This window comes from Pyrgilauda ruficollis, unplaced genomic scaffold, assembly GCF_017590135.1.
Source record: "Pyrgilauda ruficollis isolate IOZ18807 unplaced genomic scaffold, ASM1759013v1 scaffold18, whole genome shotgun sequence".
Classification (NCBI taxonomy): Eukaryota; Metazoa; Chordata; class Aves; order Passeriformes; family Passeridae; genus Pyrgilauda; species Pyrgilauda ruficollis.
Genome location: NW_024516984.1, coordinates 315354 through 340844, shown reverse-complemented (window position 1 = coordinate 340844; position 25491 = coordinate 315354). Strand labels below are relative to the sequence as shown.

The following is a 25491-nucleotide window of genomic DNA, read 5'->3' as shown; positions in this document are numbered from 1 at the left end:
TTTACAATTGTACACAAAAGTCTTCAATTTTATTGAAATTTCAATTCTTGTATCAAACAAAAGCTTTTTCTTCAGACAAAAATATTCTCTTGGTGTCCTCCAGATACAAGAAACTCTGAATTGGTCCATTAGTGATGCTGCTTTCTTTGTCATCTTCACAGAAGTCCACAAGGTTGAGCTGTTCCACCACTGGGTCTTATTTTATCGTGTGAAGGAACGTACATGACGACCTCTTCCACTGCCTCCACTAACAAATTTCCCTCTTGAGCCACCACTGCTACTACTATTAGCACTTGTCCAAGACGGTCCAATTCCTCCACGGCCTCTGGAAGCACGATCGCGAGGACTCGGTCGGTAGCCTTAAAGCAAAGAAAAGTATACTCAGTTGGAAAAAAAAAAAAAAACGCCCTAGGCGGAGTAGCTGCTGAGAAAGCGTAAGAAACAAAACCAGGATGAGATACAAACAGCGTCTGTTTCCTCCTTTTAATTTTCACTTTTCTTTTAGGCAAGCATTGCTGCTTTAATTGCGCTATGATTACCATGGAGGTACGAAGACAATCGAATGACAAAAGTCTGGGTGCAAAATTAAGATTCTGCGATCAAGTGTTCAATTCAGCAAGTTTTATGGGTTACAGGGCAGCTCGTACGAAAGCACGTACTTGACACAGTCTCACTGACAACTGTTCATATATGCTTAAAACATTTGCTGAATTTCAAGGTGTCTGCAGCATCCTTGCATGGTTTCATTTGTAAAGCAAAAATGAAATTCAAGGATTTCTCTATAGTTCGATGCCCATATGAATACCATGTACCTGCTGAACTTAATGGTCTCAGTGGTGGCAGTGGACCCCTGTTAAAATTGCTTTGACCACCTCTACTGTCATTGTAGGTTCCCCTGGGCGTACTCTGTGCACTCCAACTTGAGCCTCGAGCACCTTCACGACGACTGTAATTTCCTAGATAGGGAGAGAAAAACCAACACACTGTTGAGCAAACATCACTGGGTTTGGGTTGTTTTCCATTTCAATCTTCACAACACTCAGGGTGGTAACATATTTACACAATTCAAATACATAAGTATACTCTGTATCAACATACCTGCAGTATTCCAACTTGATGTCTACAAGTTACTCTATTCTGCACAGAATCAGGGAACAGATCTTTTTATCAGGCAAGGACTCAAGCTGAAAAGAGTTCACATTATCTAGCCTATTAAGACAGACTCTTATACTTTCAGATTTTGTGGTGAAATAAATCCTAGTATTTATAACTTTATGAACAGAAGTATTTTCTGTTTTTGCTTTGCAAGGACTTGCTCTAATTATGGGATAGAAGGAAAAGGAATGCAATCTTGACTATGTATGAAAGAAATTTAACACTCTGTAGGTTACAATCTCCAGGTTCACTGAAAATTGCATCTTATTCTTGTTAGGATCTTCCATCCTTTTATTCCAAAGCCCCATTTAAACCCAGATATGTACTGTGGTGCTTGATTTCAGGAACTACCATGTTCCAAAAAGCAGGGAAGCGCTCCAAGAGTTGCTGAAACAGCTGACTCCTTTTGTAAAAGAGAGGCAGAAAGGCAGCATGGGAATTCACAGCCTTGTTTCAATTGTACAGCTTTGGAGGTTCTCACCTTCAAGACAATCTTTCCTGGTGCTAAACAACTCATTGCAACAACACTGCTTCAGGAAGATCTCACACCGGGGATGATGAACTGCTAGGAAATTGGGTTAGTATTACTGAAGCAATTTTAGCATGCATTTACTCCAGTTCTAATACAGGAACCAACATACCTTTTGAAGCAGGTGGTGTAAAGAACCTGTTCTGACTGTGAAAAGCTCCTCGTCCTCCACGATTCCCTGAGAACCCACCACGCGAAGAAATCTTCTGTGACACTTTTGGTGGCCTTTTGGCTGGTGGTATCCCATCTGGAGCAACCACTTCTTTGCTCTCTGCAGCAACAAAATCATCCACATGCATGGAGGGTGGCCTGCTTGTGTTCTGTTTCCTCTGACGGAAGATATCGTGTGGTCGAATTCCTTGTCCAAATCCTCCCCTTCCTCTTCCTCTGGGTGGTGGCACAACATGAGCTCTCTTTGCAGGCTCTATGTACTCAGATTTCCCACTGTCATGACAAACCATGATTCAGTTAGCTAATGTAACACTACTACTGATGGTCAGGCATTCTCCATACTGGAGATGCAATTTGAAAGGTATCTGACATTTTGACAATATACAAATCAATGCTGAAGACTCTGCTAACTCATTAAACTCATTTTACCTTGAAGTTATGAAGGTCTCATGCTTGTGCTTGCCAAGCTTGAACCCTTTTGTGGTTTTTGTGCGTCCAGGAGATGATGGTTCTGACAAAAATGACCGCTCCAATTCAGCTTGCAAGTCAAAGTCACTGCAGCCCTTCTCTGACAGTTCAATTAAGTCAACTTTTACCTTCAAAGAGAGAGTTTAACCAAAACAGTCATTACTGGCATCTCCAAAAAAGAAAAAAAGAGCAGCAGTAACAAAACAAAAAATGCAGCAGAGCTGCAGCAAAATTATCTTAACAGATCTGAACACAAAAGGAGTGAAGGGCATAGCTCTCAAATATGAAGATCTGTCTTGTCACTTAATGACCCACAGTGGGACAATTCTCTTGCTTAAGGTACAGCTCTAGAAATTTACTAATGTCACTTTTATACAGTTTTGGTTTTGCCTAAGAAATTAAAAGATAACTATCTCTGCACGTAAATTAAAAGAGTAAAACTAAAAAAGAATTAAAGCAATGAAGTCAACAGAAACTGGTAATTTCTCACACAAGAAATTAAGACACTGCCAATTCCTTAGTTCTAAAAAACCAAGAATGCTACTGTATTTTTCACTATTAGCTTTAAAGTTTAGATTATAAAAGTTTCAAAAACTGTGAAAAGCTTTTGTGCAGATAGTTTCATTTACTACTGCCATGTTTCTCACTTTTGTCACATCAGAGCAAATATTTAAATAAAAACAAGTGAAACTATCAGGCTCTTGTGGATATAAATGCAATGACAGAAGACAAGCAAGGAGAAGAAACTAAATCACATTCTTTTCTACATTTAATACAAACTGATGAAAAGCCTCAACAGCAGTGCAAAAGCAGTTTGGGACTGACACAGCAACTGTTCCCCTAGGGTATTGCAAAAGATCCCAATTTTGTAGCAGCTTCCAAGTCAATCTGAAGACATTTGATAACCTCTTTAACAAATGCCAACCTTTCTATCTAGGTCAAGTTAGAAAGGTGAGCTCAGGAAAACAAACCATCTGGCCATATGAACTTCTGATGCTACTATTGTATTGTAACTATTGTTAATGTGAGGGTTCACATTAACCCTCATTTTAAAATCCACTTCAGATACATCAATGAAGCCTTTTACCATATCCAGGTCAGTGTCTATTTCTTCAGCCTGAAAGGGTGAGAACCACATGGACTTCAGCTGGTCATCCATCACATCTGCCAACACGTACGTAGTCCTACAACAAAACAAGGCCAAAGGCCTGTTTGGTTATGAACCACAACCAACAGCACCACAGGACTTGGGGTGAACATTGCTGCCCTACCCTTGATACTTACATGACATCAAATACATTGGGACTCATGGATAGTAGTGACAACAGTGCTAGATCCTGTTTTTAATATACTTAAAACATATGTATAAATTACTCCATTTTCTCAAATAAATCACAGGTAGACTGCTGACACACTCAACCATTTTACCTGTTGTTAAACAAGTTCTGAAGAGAGTCTGGTGCAGAAAGAGTAGGCTCAACATCTTGGTCACTCAGTGGACAAGAATCACCCGCTGATTCCAACATCTGCCTTACTCCAACAATGTTGTCCAGTAAGGATTCAAGGCCATCGTCTTCCTTAGAACGATCCTAAGTCAACACAGAACAAGTCAGAATTTTTTCCCCTCTGTAAAGAAGGAATAATATTTTGCTGATTTATTAAAAAAGGGGGAGGTACTATGCAACAGTCCACCCAGCCACAAATAGTGAAACTGAGACACCTGAGTACACAAACAACAGCAGAAAGCTCCTAGGTGTGGTGTTAAACATACCATGTCACCACATGCACATTCTAGGTTCCATTCCCAACTGATTCAATATCCTTTATAACAGTCCCAAGAAAGACACTGCCCCAGGTTTTATTTAAGAAACTCTCCGCTAAAACATTCCAATGTCCTGTGTCTGCTGTTCCTCATACAGAACAATTGTGGCTTTTAATCTCTTAGCTAAAAGATGTAGGCAGCCAGGGAAGGGACAAGAGGGAATATAGCACTTGAAAGGCATTTGTGATCAACAGGCTGTGGAGCAGCTGTTTCATGGACTCTTAAATTAGCCTACTGCATGGCCATCAGTTACACAGAATCAGATTTGAATATCAGAGTTCAGTTTGCAATTATAATCACAGAAAAGTTGGATGCATTGAATTCTGCATGTCCTCTAGTCCATTCTCCACCATCACTGCTGGAAGCAGGACTATCATCAAAGCCAGGTCACATCAGCCATAACTTTATCCAGTCATGTCTAGAAATAGCTCCAGTGGCACAGAGCCCACAGCCCCAGAGCCCCACTGACCTGCTCAGTGCTTCACTTCTCTCTCAGCAATTTTTTTTTTTTCCTAATGTCAACCTGAACCTCTGAAGCCACAATCGGGCGGGGGGGGCATTGCCCCTTGATTTATCATCTGGAATTACCAAAAGAAGTTTGATTCCACAATCTTAGTTATTATCTTCCCAAACAGCTGCGGCAAACTCTGAAATAGTTCCTGAGCCCTCTTCACCAGGCTAAACAAGCCCAGCTTCTTCCTCCTCTCTCTAGCACGTGTGCTGTAGGTCCCTGACCACCTCGGCAGAATCCTCTCCAGTTTCCCCAGGTCTGTCTAGACCTGGTGAGGGGGCAAAGCTGGTCACAGTGAACACAACACTCACATGAGAGCTCAGCAGCCTCCCATGGTGGGAGACAACAAGGCTCCTGGATGTGCTGATCACACTCCTTTCAGGATGGCTGAGAACACACACACTCACCTGCTTCTAGTGACCCTTCACTGTTGGCCCACATTTAACCCATCAACCAACACAACCACCTGGCCCTTGTCAGCCCAGTCTGCAACAAGGCATGGGATTATCCTGCTTTCACTGCAGACCTTTGCATTTTTCCTCATGAACCACACAAACTTTCTGCTAAATCAATCCTAAAGCATTTGTTGACGTCTCTCTGGATTAATGCTTTGCTGTATGTTAGATTAGTCACACCCCCCATCCTACTGGCATCCACAGATTCACTCAAAAGGTATCCATTGTTCAGGCCTCTGATGAAAACATCCAACAATATCCAGCTCCCAGTATTAATTCCACTTACCAGCAACATCAAGCCACCGCTAAGCTGAGGCTCCTGCTGTTTATTACATTAACAATCTGCTTCACCACTACCCTGCACCCTTTGCTTCTAGGCATGTGCTGCCTTCCATGGCACTGTTAACTGCCTGGGCTAACAGAAAAGCGCAACATCAACTTGATTATTTGAATTCTTTTACCATAACATGTTTCTCCAGATCAAGAAGCAGGCTTTCTGGGGTTTCGTCTTTGTTCTGCAGTAGATGTTTTAACTCTGCAGTGGTAAGACCCAGCGTTCTGCCTGAATGGGAACCATCTGTTTCCATAAGGCTTCCATCATCTCCACAACACCCCTGAAAGATGTGACAGTTGGAGAGTAAGTTCTCATAAATGTTCAGTACTTCTGGATTGCAAACCCCTTTGAATTCAAACACACATTAGAGCAAACATAGCAAAATGAGTTCTCTTGATTTAAAAACATAAGACATAAGATGTAAATTATTTTAACAAAGCACACTTCAACAAGCAAGTTTATATACTGCATCAAGATGAATGCAACCCTTTCCTGTACTAGATGAGGTCTGTATCACAGATTTTATAGTTCTTTCTATACTACACATCTAACAGGATGCTGTGAATCTAAAACTGGGACACCACAGCATACTATTCACTTAGGAAATCAGTATGAACCCACATGCCTTTCTTCCTACTAAAAACCCCTCTTACTTACTAAACATACATCCTTGCCCAGCTTTCACAGATTTATTAAAAACTAAAGATGGCACTAACATTACTAATGGAAAAGCCTCACCCAGCAATCTGCAGAATCAACTGCTTTCTGAAATAATTGTTCCTGAGCATTAGGAACACCGCAGATTTCTGCAAAATGCAGCTGAGTTTAAGCATTCAGTACATATTCACTTACCAGCGTATCAGAGTTTAGAATCTGTCGCATAAAATCCAAAAATGAAGAGGCCAGTTCACCTGTGTCTTTGCTGAAACTAGTTATTACTCGCTTTAATACAGTATAGAGAGCATTGCTGTGTTTTCTTAGAGAGCTGTTTTCAAAACAAAAAGAGAGAAAATACTTTATTAGCACATACATTGTGACCATTCCACCATAACTGGGTAGAAGAAAATGGCATATATGCAAAATAAACCTGGCAAATTTTACAATTACCAAGTTCAGCCTTGATTACAAAGCTGGAGCTTCATTATTTTCTCTGTACTAGACTCCTGTTTTCACCAGTACTGTCTGCCGATATTTCAGAGTACACATACACAGCTATATAAACCATTTCCACAACATTCAAAAAATTACAATTTAATCTTTGGCAGAAAAGGGACTGAAGTACAGAAATATGTGCTTGCACAAGGACCTTATGTATGAATCAGGATCATGCTTGTAGCTACAATTTCACACCATCCCCTGATGCCTAACTACAGAAAACGAACTGTAAAGGGAACACCAAGAGAAATATCAAGGCTGTGCACTGAACTGACAGCTGGACACATGGTACCCAGCATCTCTAAGACGCAAAAACAGCATCTGTAACTTGCTAATTTTTTATTGGTGGCTATATGGCTTCTTGCATCCATGACTTACAAAGTGTTTTGAACAACCTTATATTGACAAGGCTCTTTTTTCTCTCTGCAAACCTCACCTTTTTGCCTCTGCACTTCAACTTGAGCAAACAGAAACAGGTCCAAATATAGGACAAAGAAGCGAGTGTCAAAACAACATGTTGTCCAATAAGTGTATATATTCTGTTCAAAGTGAGTGAACAAAAATAGCTTGGAAAAAAACAACTCATTTCTAAAGCCTTAATTGTCTGGAGGTCAGAACACTTGGGGAAGTGCAAACTGAATCCCCTAAAAATAGAGGAATTACAGACAGTTCTCCAGTGTTTCATATGAGAGCTCTTTGAGTGTCTCAAAAGGGAAAGAACAAGAGCACTACATCTCATTCTAATCCTCCAGCCTTGGAGTGGGGAAACAGAGTGTACAAACATGTTTCCAATGCTTTGTCTCCTTCTTGAAACTAAGTGCTTCTGTATGCATACTGCAGAAATTATTCAGAGTATGAAGGAACACCAAAATACTGAGTAAAACACTGAAGCCCCAAAGAGAAACAAAAGCTTAGATGCCTTATCCTCAACATTTTCTACTAAATGTGTAAAAAATTATTTCGCACTACAGTTTTTAAACAATTTTAAGCTGTTAGTGATATCATAAAATACCATACCTCTTCAAGTGGTAGAAGCCGTAGTCATGCTCTGTAAGGAACATCATTGTTCGGATGCATGTCAGCAGACAACTGTAACTGCTCTCAGAATTTGTTAATGTTTCCATCAGACAGTCACAAATTAAGGGCATCAGCTCTTTGCTTGGTAAGGAGTTGGAAAGCTGCTCTAATTCAGACACAGAGCCTTCTGATGAACTTGGTAAAATAAGTGCAATATCCTGAAAGAATTATTATACATATAGTAAAAATGCATTCTGTATGCCTGCAGTAAATATAAACCATACATGAAGTCAGAAGCACTGGGTTCTTTCACTATCCCTTTATCATCTTATTCCAGTATTTCAGTTATTATTGACCAGTAAAATACTAATCTAGAGTACCCTTTTTGTTCAGTTCTGTTAAGGGTTATAAACCATTATTTATTTCTAAAACATAAAAGCTTCAAATTCTGAAATATCATAGCAGAGCTAAAATTAAAGCCAAACAGTCATTGGATAACATACACAGGTTCCTGCCTGGGTAGTCAATGTGTCCCTCAATCTCAAAACACTGGTCAAAGAGGCTGAAGTTCCTTGGCTGGTTCAGCCTGGAGAAGAGAAGCCTGACCTTCTCAGCAATCTACAAGAGCCTTAAGGGGAGCAGCAGAGGGGCAGGTGCTCCCCTCCCACTGGCGACCAGCGACAGGACACAGAAAGGGAATAAAGCTGCACCCAAGGGACATTCAGGTTGGACATCAGGAAAAGGTTCTTCACTGAGAGGCTGGTCAGTCACTAGAAAAGGCTCCTCAGGGAAGTGATTAGACACCAAGCCTCTCAGAGTTCAGAGAGCATCTGGATGACACTCTTAGTCATGGTTTAGTTTTAGATACTCCTGTGAAGGGCAAGGAATTAGACTTGATGATCCTTATGGATCCCCTCCAATTTGAGATATGCTTTGAGTCTAAGGTTCTGTGAAAACTAAGAGGCTGCAGACACCACCTATGAAGTTTAGGACCTTCTGTCACTTCCATATTTTACATAAAATAAAACAAGATTGATTTTCCCATTGAGTTTGTATGGACAGAGAAATCTTGTTAATATGCAAATGGCTGATTATCTCTACTGACCAACAACATCCAAATGTCTTTTGTGTAACTGAGTAAGCACTAGATCAAATAAATATATGCTCTAGTGAGACAAATAATGGCATGCAAATCTGTGCACACATTAATGAGAAACTACAGGGCCAGTCTACAAACCAACTTTCAGCTAGCATTTCTTACCTTGCTCTAGTAACTTCTGCTTTTTTTTTTAATGAAGGAGTTTTACAGTACCAGCACATCATACATATCTTTATATTTGGAATACATTTTCAAGAGGTTTCACTTAGATCACTAAGAGATACACATTTATTTAACTAGGTAAGAAGTGAACAGTGACAACTCAAGTTTTGTCAGTGGCCCACATGGACAAATGGTATCCCTCTCTCAGCTGATGGGACAGGAAATCTTTGTGCTACTCAGTTTCTGGTCTCCAATGAGCTACCAGAAGAGAGCACATAATGCAGAAGACATGTCAATAAAATGGAAAGTATTTACATTCAAGAACAAGAAAGCAGCACATTGCCAAAGTAGCCAACCATGCACACTTTTTTGTGTTTTAACAATGCTATTTTTTTTTTTTTAATTTTGGAAAAAGAGGGATACTTAAAAAATAACCTCATTTAATTTGTCTCCTACAATAATCAACACACATTATGCAGGAAATATAGCAAATACCTGATCACAGAGGGACTGCAAAAGGGAAGTTACATATTCAGAGCACTGTTGATGAGTGACATTGTCCCCAGCTGATCGCATCAAAGCCAAGAGCTCCTGGAAAACCTCTCCATACTTTTCATCTCCTTTAGCAGTTCCATTGATAAGATGCAAAATAGCCAATTTACAAGCTTTATGTGAAGCCAGGGCATCCAATAAAGCAAGCAGTCGAGTGGTCTGTCCAGTGTACTGTTTCTCTTTGTCTTCAGTGTTGCTGAAAGGGTATCAGTGCACTGTGAAAAAGCTGGTTTAAAGTGATCTATGAAACTATAAAAAAATCATCACAGGAATCATATAATTCTGCATTTTAGAAAAAAATCCACCTAGTTTGCACACTTAAACTTACAGTTCCATTTACTATTTAAAAACTGCTCAATTTTCACTAAAGGACTTCTGGTCACATCATTAATTAATCTACTGTGCATTTAATATACTGTAGGTCATCTAATTGTATAAGATATATATGCTGTTATGTAAACAGTATCTAAGTGGATAATTATGTTTTCAAGAAAGAGCACTCAGTTTCAAAACCCTCTGAACCTGTATCATTCAACTTCTACTAGTTTACAAACATCTTTACACGTACATAATCCCAGTACAGCAAACTTTACTGGCCCACTCTTCTTATTTGTGTCACACAGGTCCTTAAAAGCACTTTATAGGCGAGATGAGGCTTTGCAAAGCCAATCTGAAGAAAATCTTCCTAAAATAGTTACCCATAAACATGCAACATGAAATGTCTACATCAAAACCTAGAGGTATGAGCTGGTTCTCTGGCAACCTTAAGCGTTATCAGAACACAGCATATAGCACTGGAATGAGAATTTGTTCAGCCCATAATGAATAACATTTCCAAAAGTATTTTCCTCCTGCTAAATCTACTGTGCAAAAGCAAGGTGAATTTAACAGTTCATCAGCAAAATCTTTGCAAGAGAAAACAAAAATACCTTTGCAGGTCTTCTACAATTAGATCCAGTACTGTCCTCATGATGAGAAGAGCAGTAGGTGAAGCCAAGTCACACAGCTGAACACAAATCCGCCTCAACATGTGCTGAATGGGCTGGCAGGACGAGCCGGAGAAAGATCGAACGATCTCCTGGATCAGCTTGGCCTGCACGTGGAGGTGCATACTCCACAGCTTCCTGGTGTTGAGTGCCACTGCAATATCATGGGCTTCAATTACCTGCAGGAACAGAAGGACAGGAGGGTTCTTCCTGTCAATTTTTATGATAAAAACCTGAATTCTATCACAATGTATAAACAAAATACGACTACTGTCCTCATTAAAAATATGGAATGCCATTTTCATTGTCAGCAAATGACAGGGCATGAGCCAGCAAATTAGGTACTCCTTCGGGAGCATGGATTGTCACACATCTTTTATGCTTACTTATTAAAGATCACAAATTCAAGATCCATGACAAAAGAAAGAAAAGCCTTAATATACCAAGTTCAGCATTCAGAGTTAAATTTAAAGCTTCAGAGACAGTCAAGTAACAGAACAGGAGTCTAGATAATCTCACAAGGGACAAAAGAACAACATATGACTGGTAGCTTAAGATAAATACTCCAAATAATACCAATTTTGTTTCTGTTGAAAAAGACTTATCTACAAAGAATCTGTATGAGCCCAAATGCTTTACTACAACTTTAATTCATCCTTTCATGTATCTGTTTTTTCCACCACTACAAAAATGGCCAAAGCATTATACATAAATAATAAAAATTCTTTAAAAACCAAATACATCTAAGTTATACCTGAGTAGTCTGCATGGGCAGTGGAAGAGGCAACAACTCTGAAAGCAGTATAAGTCCAGAGAAAAAGCCTTCAGGAATTCTCAAAATTGATGAGAGAACTTCCTTTAGCATTAAAGACCAAGTATTGTTCGCTAAAGTTTCCTCAGAAATGGTAAGTTTTTCATTAACACCTTGTGTAAAAGTCAGTAAGACATCAACAATGTCATTCTGGATTTTTTGTTCATCACTATCTAAGCGGCCTGAGAGCGGAATAGAGCAGAGGAGCATGTGTAAAGAAACAAGTGCTGCAGGAACACGCATGTCCTTGAATTCAAAGGATCCACCCCTCAGGAGTTCTGTCAGCATTGTTTTAAGGAGAGTCAGTGTACAGCGGGCCATAGAAATAGTGGTGACTCTGTGCAGCGTGGTGCCCATGTTGACATGGAGTCGCCAAGGCTGAATAAGGATGCTGTTCAGCTTCTGCAACACCCGGATGAAGGTGTCCATTCCCTCGGAAGAGAAGAGCTGAATAACTGCAAGATTCCATTTAAGGTCTTTCTGTTGACCTGTACAGAAAAGAAATAACATTTCTGTATTTCTAATTTCTCCTGGACAATCACAGTTACACTTCAGCCAGGTTTAAGTAGAAGACTCAGAAAACTAAGATTTGTACTTTAGCCTATACAAGTACATCAGCCATACCTTCTACCATAGGCGGTGGACATGCAATATGACAGAGAACACGAAGTGCAGTGGGAAGACCAACTCCATCTGGAGTCATCAAACTGTCAATATTCTTTTAGGGGAAAAGAAAAAGAAAAAAAGGAATGAGCCTCTATTACAAGGAAGGACTTTATGAGTATACTGCTTGCTTAGTATTCAAATTCTGTATTTAGTTACTATAAGTATGTCACAAAATTTAAGTTTAATTATTTCACTTTTTGGCAAGCAGTCATAAATAAGGAAGAAACAAAAAAAAAAAAGCATCAACATTTACATTGTGATTTACAGGAAGCTAAAAGATTTAAACAATTAGATCTTTGCATCATATATATTTACCTTAGATTTTGTTTCAATAAATATAACAATGCAAGACCCAGCCTAGATCATAAGTTTTAACAGAAACATCTCTTTTGGATAACAGTATGTATTTTTAAATATGTTAGTACATATCTAAGACAAAATATCAGACTACAAAAGGTCTAAGCTTATAGAACATAAACAAAAGCATCTACCTATATTTTACTGACCTGTTTGATATATTCAATAAGATTTGGAATACAATTTATTTCAAATCTAAGATTTTTCAAGGGTTCAAGCCACTTGCTGAGCTCTGGGAAAAAAAAATACTTAAGTCAATGAATTTATGATCATAAAACCTTTTTCAATCAAAATTTACTTAATTTACACAACAGGCACTAAAACCAAGTGCAAAATTTGTGAGGCACATAGTGCAGCTGTAGCCAGGTGAAAAGCATCAACAAAAACAGAACTTCAGGACAGGCAATATATACTATGCACAGTGACAAAATTTGGCTCAAGTCAACCTGAAGGCAATTTTCATTTCATTATCTGCATTACCTGTAATTAAATAATTTTTTACAAAAGACACTAAGGGACACTGTCAGTTAAAGAAAAGAATCAAATCACATTCCCCTTAATGTACAGAATAGGTTATTACAAACTAAGTACAAAAGTTCTATTAAGTGCCCAAATAGAGCCAATCTCCGCCCTGCACTCACTCATGTTAGAAGTCCTTACAGATTATCAGTCTCTCTCTTAGTCTAGAATAACCTGAAAGTCCCAGGTTCCTGGGATAAGACAATTAAAGATTTAAAAACCATTGCTCCTGAAAATATTTATAGAAACGTGAAGATCAAGTGTATTTGAATTGATGACTCAGATTGATTTCATGATTTGGTTTAATAAACTAGCCCTGCTTCTCATAAAGCGGTCTGATGATCAGGTGAGGAACAAAAATAAGAGCATGACAGAGATTTAAACTAAAACTTTGAAGAATTCTGATTTCTTCCATGTATTTAAGTTTTGGAATAAATTATTGGTATGTCTACATGAGCCGGTAAACCAGTGCAGAGCACAACTTTGGGCATCAGTCTCAATGTTCAGGTGTCAGAATAGTCTCCAGCAGGATTCTTCTGCATGTCCCAGGCCTGATCTGTAAATCAACACAAGCTGGGAAGACACCAAGACACATCTTGGACATCAAAAGATGTCGCAACAGGGTAACATGGACTATTCCATGTCAGCTGGCCTAGGTGCCCTAGAACAGTCCCAGGGTTATTTAGTAGTAAAGATTCTGTCAGACTACACCACTGTCCTGGCTACAGATGGGATAGAGCTTGTTTTCCTCCTAGTTGCTGTTCAGTGCTGTGTTTTGGATTCACCATGAGGACAACATTGATAACGCACTGATGTTTTGGTTGTTGCTTACCCTAAGTCAAGGACTTTCCAGTGTCTCATGCTCTGTGAATGAGGAGCTGCACAATAAGCTGGGAGGGAGCACAGCCAGGAGAACAGTCCCAAACTATCCAAAGGGATATTCCACACCATAGGATGTCATGTTCAGTATGAAAACTGGGAGAGTTGCCTGGAAGGGGATGATCACTGCTTGGGGAGGGGCTGGGCATTGATCACCAGGTGGGCAATTGCACTGTGCATCACTTGTTTACTTGGGTTTTATCTCTTCTCTCCTTTTTATTATAATTATTACTGTTATCATTACTACTATTAGTATTATTACATGTTGCTTTTTTTCAAATATTTAACTTCTTATCTCAATCCAGAAGTTTTACTTGTTTTTCCCTGATTCTCCTCCTCATCCCACTGGGGGTGGGTGGTAGGGTGAGCAACAGTGGTGTGGTACTCAGTGTCCAGTGGGGGTTAAACCACAGCAATAGCCAGAGTAAACAAAAATAAGACTCAGCTCACTGACTAGTTAGTCCACTTCTACTGAAATTTGCTCTCCTATTATCAACACAGTTTGAATAACTTCAAACTTCCTGTAATTATCCAAAATTCATGGTAGCTATTTTACTTGAAAAAAAAAATCAACTATAAATATTTCCTATTTAACTCTCATTAACAGAAAAAAAAAATTGTGCATTATCTCAGTGACTCAACTAATCAGATGCAACTGGAAAAGTAATTTCATTATCTAAGCCAGACAACTGTGAAGCACCAATTATTCACATCTAAAAGATTTCTTCTATACATTCAAACAATTCAGTTGATAATTACACATACTGTACCTTGCAACTTGGTGTTATTTTCATCTGCTTTACAAAGCTTCAGCAGAGGTGCTGAGTGCTGTTCCAGCATTTGAACATCACTGGAAGATTGTACCACCAGCAAAACAAGGATGCAGGCATAATTATAAGCAACTGACTTCTTAGACTTTGAGTCTCTGAAACAACAACAAGGCTTTTCTTTAGATCTCAGCTAACACAATTGGATATTTGTTAGATTTTAATTATTTGACCCCTAAAAATACACCTACAGAACTTATACCTTCAACAAGGATTTCCTCACATAATTACCAATGAAAGAAACCCAAACAATTTCCTCCTATGTTTTTTGGCAAGTGAACATTTTTTGCTGCATTATACGTCTTCATTTCAGCATCAACAAACCATGAGATCCAGTCAAGTGGCATGCAAATATTTTTACGTAACTTTATCTGTTTCACAAATAATTTTAACATCACTGCTATCTATAGTACAACTGCCTGTCCACAGAAAACAGTTACTGAATTTAACATCTCCAAGAACTTGTAGAATTGAGAGATTCCCATCCCAGAGTAGTGTGCAGTACTCTCCAAACCCAGTCAAACCTTTTGCTTGTTTCACAGGCAACATTTTATGCTTGAATAAAAACTGCCTACTTAATAATTTTTTCACATAATCAAAAGTTTGCCCTACATATATTACAAGACCTTTGTTGATGACCTACACAGATTTGGGTTAAGTACTTGATTACAAATAACAGGCCTGATTTTGCATTATATGCTTCTACTTAAAAGATGTTTTGGCTTTAAATAAAAACATCAGGATCTAAAAGAAAATAATTTTAGATTTACTGAATTATTTATAAAATAAAGATACTTTTAAAATTAAAAAACTAAAGGAAATAAATAAATGCATACATTACCCTAAAGCTTCTTTGGAATAGTACTCCATTAAAGTAATAAGACTTTGGAGATTTTTTTCCAGACTGAATACATGAGCCACAGCAGATCTTCCTACAGGGTTAAAAGTGATCAAGTAAAGGTTGTGAAGTGTTCCCAGCAGATCTGAGTGGTCAGTCTCCTCGCTGGCTGTGCACCGCTGGAAGTGGCAGAACAATTCCGAAATGCACTGTAATGTCTGTGTTGAATGCAGGAGCCACAGGGCAAAAGTATCCTCGTTGGCACCATCTGACTGCAGACCTTCCTCTTGGTCTGGATCAGAAAACTGACAAAGTGCTCTAACCAACAAGTTTGTTGCTTCGTGCTCAGAAATAAAGAAAAGAAGACCCTTCTGTGACTGTGCCAGGAAACGCAATATATCTCGGATAGCCTGAAGCACACCTGGATGTGCACCTGTCACTGGAAGAGACAGCAGCAAAGTAATGCATTCCAAGAAATGGTGACTATGAAGATATCTGAAAAAAAAAAATAAAAAAAAAAACCAAACCAAAATCAGGGAAATAATCAACAATGCTACAAATATTTGTCAGCACATAAAACTATGCACCTCCTAACTTCAGTACTTATTGCTCTGTGGACTATGAGAAATAATAACTAATTATGAAGTAGTACAAAATTTAAATCTTACAAAATGTAATTGCTATAATATTTACAAGAAATAAGTACTAAAATTCTGATCTCCATTAAAAAACCCAAACAATAAAAAACCTCAACTATATTGACACACAAAACAGGACACTCTATTTTATTAAATTTGCTGTATCTGAAACCTCATCAGTGCAGATTCAATGTTTTAAATGTGCTAGAAAATCTGTTACAGCATATCTAGCAGGTAATTTTTGAACTCTTTGCACATAGATGCTTATATTCAGTCATGACCTACACCACTGCTACCAAAGAAATCTGTCAGCATTTAGAGAAATACCTTCTAGACAGAAACTTGTTAACAGAGTAAAAACCCATGAGATGTTTTAACTGGCTGAAGGCAGGCAGGCCTCAGATCCTCTGCCTGTGCTGTGACAGTGAGCACAGTGACACAACTGCATGACCTTTTCATGAATCCGAGGCCAGTTTGCATCGTGCCACCTTGACATCCACACTGAGGAATTCCAGACCTATTTTATCCATACACATAGTTGTGTTCCAAGATGACAAATTAAACACTCTAGATTTACAACCATTTTCAAACTGGACAGCACTTAGCATAACTGGTAAGCACCTATGAATGCAACTGAAGGGCAAGTACATTACCAGTAATAAGGAGATGTTAACTTCCGGCTAGGTGCATTCTAGGCTGATTGAAAGCCAACAAAATAACAGGCACGTTAACTTATCAAACTCTCTCAGACTTTATATCCACAATCTAGAATCTTCCAAAAAAGAATTAAGTGAAATATCTAGCAAAGTGTTATTCAACAAAGTCATTCCTGAAATATATTTCTATCAAGCTGGAGGAAACACACTCTAGAAATTGAATTTGCAACTGCTGTACCTAAACAGGACAGGGTAAGGATCATCCCTTTCTGGAGGGCCCGTAATGCGTGCCATGGTTGGGAAAGATTTCACAGGGGGCTGAATCATTGTATGAGGAGCAGTTTCCATCAAATGGAAGATCTCTTCAAGAAGACTAACAAGTTTTTCCATCTCTCCTTCGCTTATATTAGAAGATTCCAAAAGATGATCCATATCCATAGGAGCTTCCACATCATTTTCATATTCTTGGTTGGTTCTTTCAAGTCCTGCCAAATCCTGGTCCTGTTCTGGCTCTGTGTGATTAGGAAGAGGAGGAGTGTTCTCTGCTAATTGATCCACCACCTTTTTAATGTCTGACAGAATCTCGTAGAAGTGACATTTCTGTAGGATTGCAGAACCAGCTGTAACAACTCGCACAGTCTGATCCAACAGTATGAGTTCCAGGAGTTTCTGATAACCACTTTTTTCATGTACATCTGCGCCACCTCTTAGAAACATTTCCATTCCCTCAGTCATACTAATGACACTATCCAAAGCTTTAAAAGCATTAAGTTTAAGGGATGATGATACATGATCTGCAAACAACAGTTCAAACAACACATTAATAACTCCTGCCTGCAAGAGTGCCATTATTCCTTGAGTCCCACATTCTGCTAACGAAGATACCAATTTTGTCCCAGCTTTGAGTTGTCGAACATTCAAAGCAATGGGCTGTTTGAGAGCCACCTGAAGGTTTAAAGCTTGCAGGGTCCAGTCTACTAGCTGGGTAATATAGTCTTGCTTTGTGTCTCTCACCAGCAGGTAGCTCAATTCTTTAACTATTAAACTTGGAATTTCTTCTAATGCCGTGACCCACTTTGCACCCCTTTCCTCTTGATATAATTCCAACAGTTCAGTTAATTTAACTGAGCCTTCCACTGCCCCTGAATTTTCCTTTTCTGGGTCTTGGTCCTTTATTTTAGCAACTTCATTTTCAAATACAGTCTTGTAAGGGCAGCTGAAGTATAAAAGCGGTCCAAGCTCCTTTTCAAAAGGTTCATATGTCACAGGAGGCACGGATGCCAGATCCTCAGGAGTATATTCAATATCAAAGCTTGGATACTTAAATGTTTCACGTTCTAGATCAGCAATTACATCTTCATCACTTGAAATCTGCTCATAGCCATCATCTCCTACAATGAGAAAGATTAAGTTACCAAATCAGTTATGAAAAAACTAGTTCATAACTGCAGAGAATATCTTCCAAATACAAAGTAGTGATTCATTTACACAAATATTACTGGCTAGAGAACAACCACACACTAACATACAAAAAGCCTTCTCTGTCAAGATACGAGTTGATAGGGGCTTTTTATGTACTAATGGAGTCATTTAAAATAAGTTTAACTAGAATACACATTAGTACAACTATATTGTCCAATTTTCTTCCTGTGATTGCACCTATAAAAAAACTTCTAGCCTGCAATTTTTGCATAGATATGGGTGGGATCTTTAAATAATACAAGAAGATGATAACCAAATATATTATATAAACAACTTCACTTGGTTTTTACTTAAGAAATAATTTTTCACCACTTTCCTACATTTTTAAACAAAACAAGATTGAATGTTCATTCTCGCCTATACAACTGTATCTATTTTCCTCCATTTACAGGAAGTTTTACTATAGAGGAATAAATATTCCACAGCAAGATACTGCTCTTGAGATATGTCAGGACCACAAATAAGGCAATAACCAAGGGAAAAATATTCAGTTCCCTTGCACATACTCATCATGAAGGTACTGCCATCAAAATTTCATAAACCTGGTTTTTTTCTGAACTCTACAACTTACCATCACCTTCTTCCTCCTCTTCACCCTCTTCTTCATCTTCATCATCTTCCTCCTCCTCCTCTTCTTCCTCATCAGCAATACTCTCTACTGTATGACCATCATCATCATCATCGTCATCGTCATCCTCATCCTCCTCTTCCTCCACATCCACATCATCATCATCTTCCCCTTCTTCTGGTTGATCTTCCTCTACCTCTCCATCATCCGAATACTGGCTTTCTTGATGAATGGACGTTCGGTCAGGAGAAATCGGCTCAAAGTAATCCTCCCTATGGTCCACATCATCTTCTTTTTCCCCAACCACTAAAAACAGATACAAAGTTTCAGAAATAAGAGCACTTTTCCGAAATCCAAAGATATTAAACAGGACTGGCCCTATGAGTAGATCCCATATGGCCCCATACACTTGACCTGACCATTCCCTCCTTGATTACTGAGGGTTCATTCAGCTCCCTGTATCTGTCCTCCAGCCCAGGATACCTGCAGAGTAACTCCTTTTCCTGCTAAAGACTGAGGCAAAGAAGTCACTAACTACCTCAGCCTTTTACACATCCTTTGTCACCATGTATCTCCCTGCATCCAATAAAAGAGATTCTCCTCAGCCCTCTTTTTTTTTTTTTTTTGCTAATGTATTTATATAAATATTTTATTGTCTTTAATGGCAGTAGATACGTTTTAGGTTTCTGCATCACATACACTAGAGATGCAAAAAAAGCATCTTTAAAATCTTGTAGTGATTTGACTAAACACAATCACTTAGTTCAGCAAGACTATGAATATGGAGAGTTCTTGGCACTTCTAACCAATACAAAGACTGGGTAACTTGGCAGATGCTGCAGAATAATGCAGAAGGACAATGGATGCCAGAGTCAGCAGAACACTTATATAAAACATGAGCAGCATGCTCAACAGTGTATTGGTTAACAGCCAACATTCTCAATCTACTATCTTAAAAAATTATGCAAATTAACAAACCCAAAGCCTATTTTTCTCCAAATCGCTTTCCTGAAACTGAATCTGTCCAGAAGAAGCAACAGCATGTAAGAAACTTCACACTGGGCAGGAACACAGAATTCTGCCTCCTCTAAGCAGTGATGTGCAGCAAATAAAACACAGTCTCTTCTCATTCTACCTGACACTGGCATAGGTTCATCCTCATCATCATCAGGAGGAGGAGGGCCTGGAGGTGTCCTTGGTCCCCGGGGCTGTGGTCTTGGAGGACTGCCGTTGAATTGGTCTTCTTTCTCTCCATCAGCTATATTTATTGGGAAAACAAAAACTTGCATTTAATGAAACCACAGGAATAAAAGCAGAATTTTTTTGGGTTTCAGGGCTACTTTTGACCGGGGAACACCATTGCCCAACCTTTATTTTATCAATACTCTGCGTTACATGAGGCAACTTTCTAAAGTCACTTTTGATGAAGTAATTTTTGATGTAAACAAGAACTACATCAATAAACTATTGATCTTTTATGTAATACTTGTTTAAAACTTACATGAGTAATTGCCAATTTTGGTTTTGACACTACGAAACAAGAACTACATCAATAAACAAGCTTATTAACACCATTGATCTTTTATGCAATACTTGTTTAAAACTTACATGAGTAATTGCCAATTTTGGTTTTGACACTACTCATACTCTATCAATAATATCTGAATTGCTTTAAAAAAAAGTTCACATTTTACTCTATTGGTTTTTACAGTTTACAACTCTCTTTTACTGCACATAGTATTCAAATTTTGCAGTCTTCCAGCCATACTGAACAACAGTTCTAATTTTAAATCTAAAATCAAAATTGAAGCAGAAACTTGACCATGGATTCTATTCATGGCTGTTCTAAAACCAGTGCAGAACACTCTTCTGTAACGTATTTTACGCAAGTCAGATAAGCAAAGTTAACTATGTGGAATTTTCTTATGATTTCAATACTATTCTAATTACTTTTTTTATATTCCAATCATATACATTGTAATGACTTCACACAAGTTAAACTGCATTGTTACCATCCAAAATAACTAGCAACACATCAAATAAATCACTCTCATAAAAGCACAGGATGAGACCCTACTTGAAATCATTCAATATAAATCTAGAAGAAAATATGAAACTAAAGACAATAAAGAAAAATTAAAGCCACTGTAATCTAAAATGTGGAAGAACTGGGGATTTGTTTTTCAGATGGGATACTGTAACACTGATTTGTAAAAGAAAAATAACTGTCTTCTCCCAAGACTCACCATGTTTTGGATTCCTTTTCAATCCAGGCTGTTGCTGGGGAGGTGGAGGTGGTGGGGGCGGTGGAGGAGGTGACTCTCTCTCATGAGTTATTACCCTGTCAACTGAGCCATATATTGCCAAGGTCAGACAGTTGTACCACCCTCTAAGAACCAATCCATCTGTGTTGACCTGTTGGTTTTTCAAAAAAAAAAAAAATGAAAAATAAAAGCACTTAAAACAACTCCAAAACAGTTACTCTAGCATCACTGTATCAGTATCTGCATAAAAGCCAAAAGAAAAATCCAACATTTTGAAAACGGAGCACACATTAAACACATCAATCATTGCAACAAATGATCTTTCTCTAAAAGCATTAAATTCCTTGCAGTATATACATTGACTAGATAGATCCCTAATCTACTACAGCAGATTAACAAAAAAAAAAAAAAAACCAAAAAACCAAACAAAAACAAACAAACAAACAAAAAAAAAAAACCCAATACGAAAACCACAAGAAAACTCTAAAGAGTATCTAAACTACAAGCAGGTTTTAGGATAAGGTTTGAAACAAAGAACACTTTACACACCACATGAAACCATATTTACAGTGCTAACACAGCACATGAAACCATATTTACACCTAAATGACAGATATGCAGGGAAAGAAGAGGTTTAAATCTCACTGCATTACCTTTGCATTGGGCCTGAAAATAATTGAAGTGTTTTCATCATATTCAAGGCTGTTAAATGAAAAATACAAAGTAATTTCTCATTAATATAAAGCAGAAGTAAACACAGCAATACTAATCACACAAGCCAACAATAAAACACTGAACAAATAGATACAAGAAAGAAAAATCACTTCTTTCTACAGAATTCTTTGCATTAATATATATGGGCTCTGTAAATCTAAAAATAACAGAAATTTTTCTTACTTTAAGAAAAGTAAGCATAAACCTCTGTCCTTCCACACAGATCAAAGGAAAAGGATAAGAACACTAACTAGCAAAATCCAAACCAAATATGAAAGTCATGGGAGATACAGGATTTTCTATGGCACATTCTCTGCACTATAAAAATTTTCAGGAAGAAAAGGTAGATAATGAAGTCACACACTAATCTTGAAGGAACTTACCTTCCCAGCCGATCAAAAACAGGGGCACTTGGTTTGCTGACATTGTTGAAAAACAAGTCCAGTTGAAATGAATGGGGGGAAGTCTCTCTAGGAACAGAATGAAAGTAAAATCAAATTAGATGATTTCTTTATCAGAGTAAGCAGGACTACCAAGGAGAAGACTACCTGTTTAAGAAACACCCCAAAATAATTACAAGTTAAGCAAACACATAAATACATTTTACATTTGTATGTAGGAAGGTCTATTGAGAGACAAAAGTTCAACAAAAAGATAAGAGGAAGCTTTTCCTGAATCTGAGACCTGGTATCTGTCACTTACCCATAAGCCCTGTTGTCAGGCAAACTTGTGTGAGCTCTCACTCCTGGAGGAATGACTCGGACTTCATTTATGTAAACCACGCATGGAAAACGAACCACATCAATGTTGGTACTTTGCTACAAAACAAAGAAGAAGCAAGGTCTAGGAAACGTAAAACACAAACAACATAACACACTTGTATTCTCTACTAACAGAACATGTTGCAATCTTAATAATAAAATTCAATTCTGTAAAATGCTAAACACTGATAAATACTGTTACACAGAAAAATAGAGTTTTTAATATAATCTCAGCACTTTTGATATATTTAACACTATTTTTTCATAGAAAGTGTTACTAGTTTATTTACTTAATTTATTACCTTTATCTGCAAGGATTTTAAATAGTAACATGTTGTTTTTTCCAGACAGAAAGTATGCGTGATGTAATTCTAAACATTAGCAAATTTCATATTTCAAATATAATATTAAAAATTATAATGATACTGCAATTCAGTACATCTGACTTACAAAACTAAGTACAAAAATCTGTACAAAATTTCCATATGATCTTTATTTTTCCAATTTTGTAACACCTGAAAACCTTTAGCAAATATCATTTCTGTTTACCACACAGAAACAGCAAGTATAAAGAATTCTTCCACTCTCCAAAAAGATGTTTGAGAAAACTAGGAAGTTATCAAACTCAGTGACTTTCCATGTAGCAGCTACTAGATAATTAATGGTGGATGTCTTCTCTCACTAAATTCACTGCATTAGATCACATTACATTTATCCATCATTTTTATCATATATATGCTCATAAAACATATGAGCAGTACACATATATAACTTCATGTTCAACTGTAAACATATAAAGATTTTCCTAGAAGGAGATCAGAATCACATTTCCAATTAACAAGCTGAATTAGCAGACTGATAGGAAAAAAACACCCAAGCCACTGATCTGTCTATTAACACAACTAAAAAATTGAAAATTAAAAAACAAGTTGATCTGCAGTCAAAATTTGTCTCCTTCACTACAATCAGAAAGCAAATGAAACCAGCAGAAAGCAAGTACTAAAATTTTTAGAAAGCTAGTAAGCAATGAAACAGAACAAGTGGAGTTTTGAAAACAGCTTTTAAGAGATGCTTTTAGGCATGTGTTACTGTCTTCTAAAAAATCGATGCAGACATTTTTTAGCACACAGTACAACAGCCTGGCCTGTGGGCTGATGTGTTAGAAGCTGGATTGTGGAACCAAAGGAATCCTGCTAGGACAGGGAGCGCAGACACAGGAACAGGAACAGGGTGAGTGCAGCCTGCATGGAGTGAGGGCTGTGGGAGCTCATCTGTGCCTCTAAGAAACATCTGAGTCATGCAGGAGACAGATTTCTGGAGGAAGGGCTGCTCTGGGGAGCTTCATCGCCAGGAGCACCACCCAAAAAAAGACAAATTCCTCTTTAAACAATACTGGATTATGCCCTGACAGCCATGCATCAACATCACCAAAACAGCAAGTGAATTCAACCCACTTCTACAAAACATTTAAAAATACCCTACATCAGAACTACTCAACAGCAGTCAAACTGCATAGCTAAGCCAAATAAATAATTTTATTCAAAAACACAGCAGTACTTTTCAAGAACTGTAAGTTCCAGTGCAACACTCACAATCCACGAAGTGGAAGAATTAGCTTTGTTCTAAGGCTTTCAAGAAACACATAAAATACCTAAGCTTCAGGTTTGGACAATGCCACTGGAATGGCAGTGACAGTAAATGAAAGTGACAGTAAACGATTTTAGAAGATTAAAAATGTTCAACAAGAGAACGTAGGGTCCTGGAGAGGAATAAGAATGCCTACTGTTTCTACCCAGGGGAACAGTGCTGGGTAGCACTCCTGCCTAACATTGTTTTAAATAGTGGAATTAAAACCATGTTTGGGCCTAGCTGCTCCGGACAGCTAGAAGACTCCTGAATAACGTTTCAATTGCATTTCATTGCAGCATGAGCTCAAAATACTCCATTTTCTTTCCCTAATGCCTATCCATGAACACAGTCCCGTTATTCTATGAATTTGAAATGTCTTTGTCATGTTACAGTACACAATCACTTTTCCCCGAACAGCCCCATTCCTCCTCCCTGAACAGCACATCGAGCTCAGCCCCAGACAAATCTGCTGCAAGACCAGCAGTTTCAAAGATGCTCAGGATCCCAACATCCTCAAAGTGCAATATCTGCACGATCTACCACTGCCAAAAAAGCTTGACATATGCATTTTTTGTAAAGCGAATAAATCTAAGGGAACACCTCACAAACACAAAAATATCCCTCCACATCATCATCAGCTACACAAGAGCATCAGGAATCTCACAAGCGGCAGGGCATGGCACTCTAGTCGACTTCTTCCATTACATCGCCTTCTCGAATCACGCTTATCTTCTTTGTTCTCCGCTCGCCTCTACTCCCGGCCACCTCTAAATCCCCGCTGCTTTCCCACCACCCTCCGCCCCCTGCCAGCAGCACCTCGGGCTGCCAGGACAGCGGCTGGAGCAAGGCTTCGCGTCAGGCGAGGCGGGAAGGAGGCGGCAGCCCCCTTTGAAGGCACCGGCCCCGGGGCTGCTCCTGCCCGACCGCCGCCGGGGCCCGCCCCAGCGGGGGTTCCGCACTCCCGGGAGGCCCCGGCGCGAGCAAGGGGGCGCCGGCAGCAGCACAGGAGAAGGGAGAGGAGGTGAGAGGAGAGGCGGACCCGAACCCCGTTTTACCTCCGCGCTCTGGTGCTTGAACGTGTCCAGGAACAGCAGCTCGGTGGCGGCATCCGCCGCCATCTTGGCCGGGCCGCGGGGGACGCGCTTCCGGCGCGCGCGCGAGCGCTTCCGGGCCGCGCGGGGCGGGGACGACGGCGGGAGGGGCTGAGGTCGCTTCTCTCAAGTTCGTGAGGCGCAATTCCTTTCAAATTTTCCGCAGCGCCAGACGTACCTGTTTAGCATCCATTGCCATTCTGCAACAGCAATCAAGTTGGACAAGCACTGGGAACACCACGAAGCCAAAGCCAGCCCGTGGCCAGGAGAATGATGTGGAATTAATCTTACGCAAGCGGTGCTGGTTACACAAGTTTTCTGTACGAGCTCTATGCCTGACAGCAAAGCTGCACCTTGTGCCTTTGGAGAAAGCTG

The 25491-nt window shown here is 38.9% G+C and overlaps 1 protein-coding gene across 3 annotated transcripts; it reads right to left on the bottom strand.

Annotated features, from left to right (window-relative positions):
* VIRMA (vir like m6A methyltransferase associated) lies at window positions 1–25189 on the bottom strand. Of its 3 annotated transcripts, none has more exons than XM_041464418.1 (25): window positions 25081–25189; window positions 22338–22453; window positions 22019–22105; window positions 21575–21623; window positions 20904–21072; window positions 19793–19915; window positions 18661–18963; window positions 16846–17998; window positions 15317–15808; window positions 14419–14573; window positions 12400–12482; window positions 11852–11945; window positions 11171–11715; window positions 10360–10595; window positions 9374–9626; window positions 7618–7835; window positions 6298–6430; window positions 5573–5725; window positions 3752–3912; window positions 3411–3507; window positions 2285–2451; window positions 1797–2128; window positions 1637–1720; window positions 813–956; window positions 1–359 (listed from the first exon to the last, which is right to left on the bottom strand). In XM_041464418.1, the coding sequence occupies exons 1-25, from the start codon at window positions 25141–25143 to the stop codon at window positions 202–204; spliced, it is 5568 nt and encodes a 1855-aa protein (XP_041320352.1). In that variant the 5' UTR covers window positions 25144–25189; the 3' UTR covers window positions 1–201. The 3 variants fall into 3 exon arrangements, with proteins under 3 accessions (XP_041320352.1, XP_041320354.1, XP_041320355.1); XM_041464420.1 differs by having other exon boundaries at window positions 1637–1717; XM_041464421.1 differs by lacking the exon at window positions 1637–1720.
* Window positions 25190–25491: the final 302 nt, after the last annotated feature.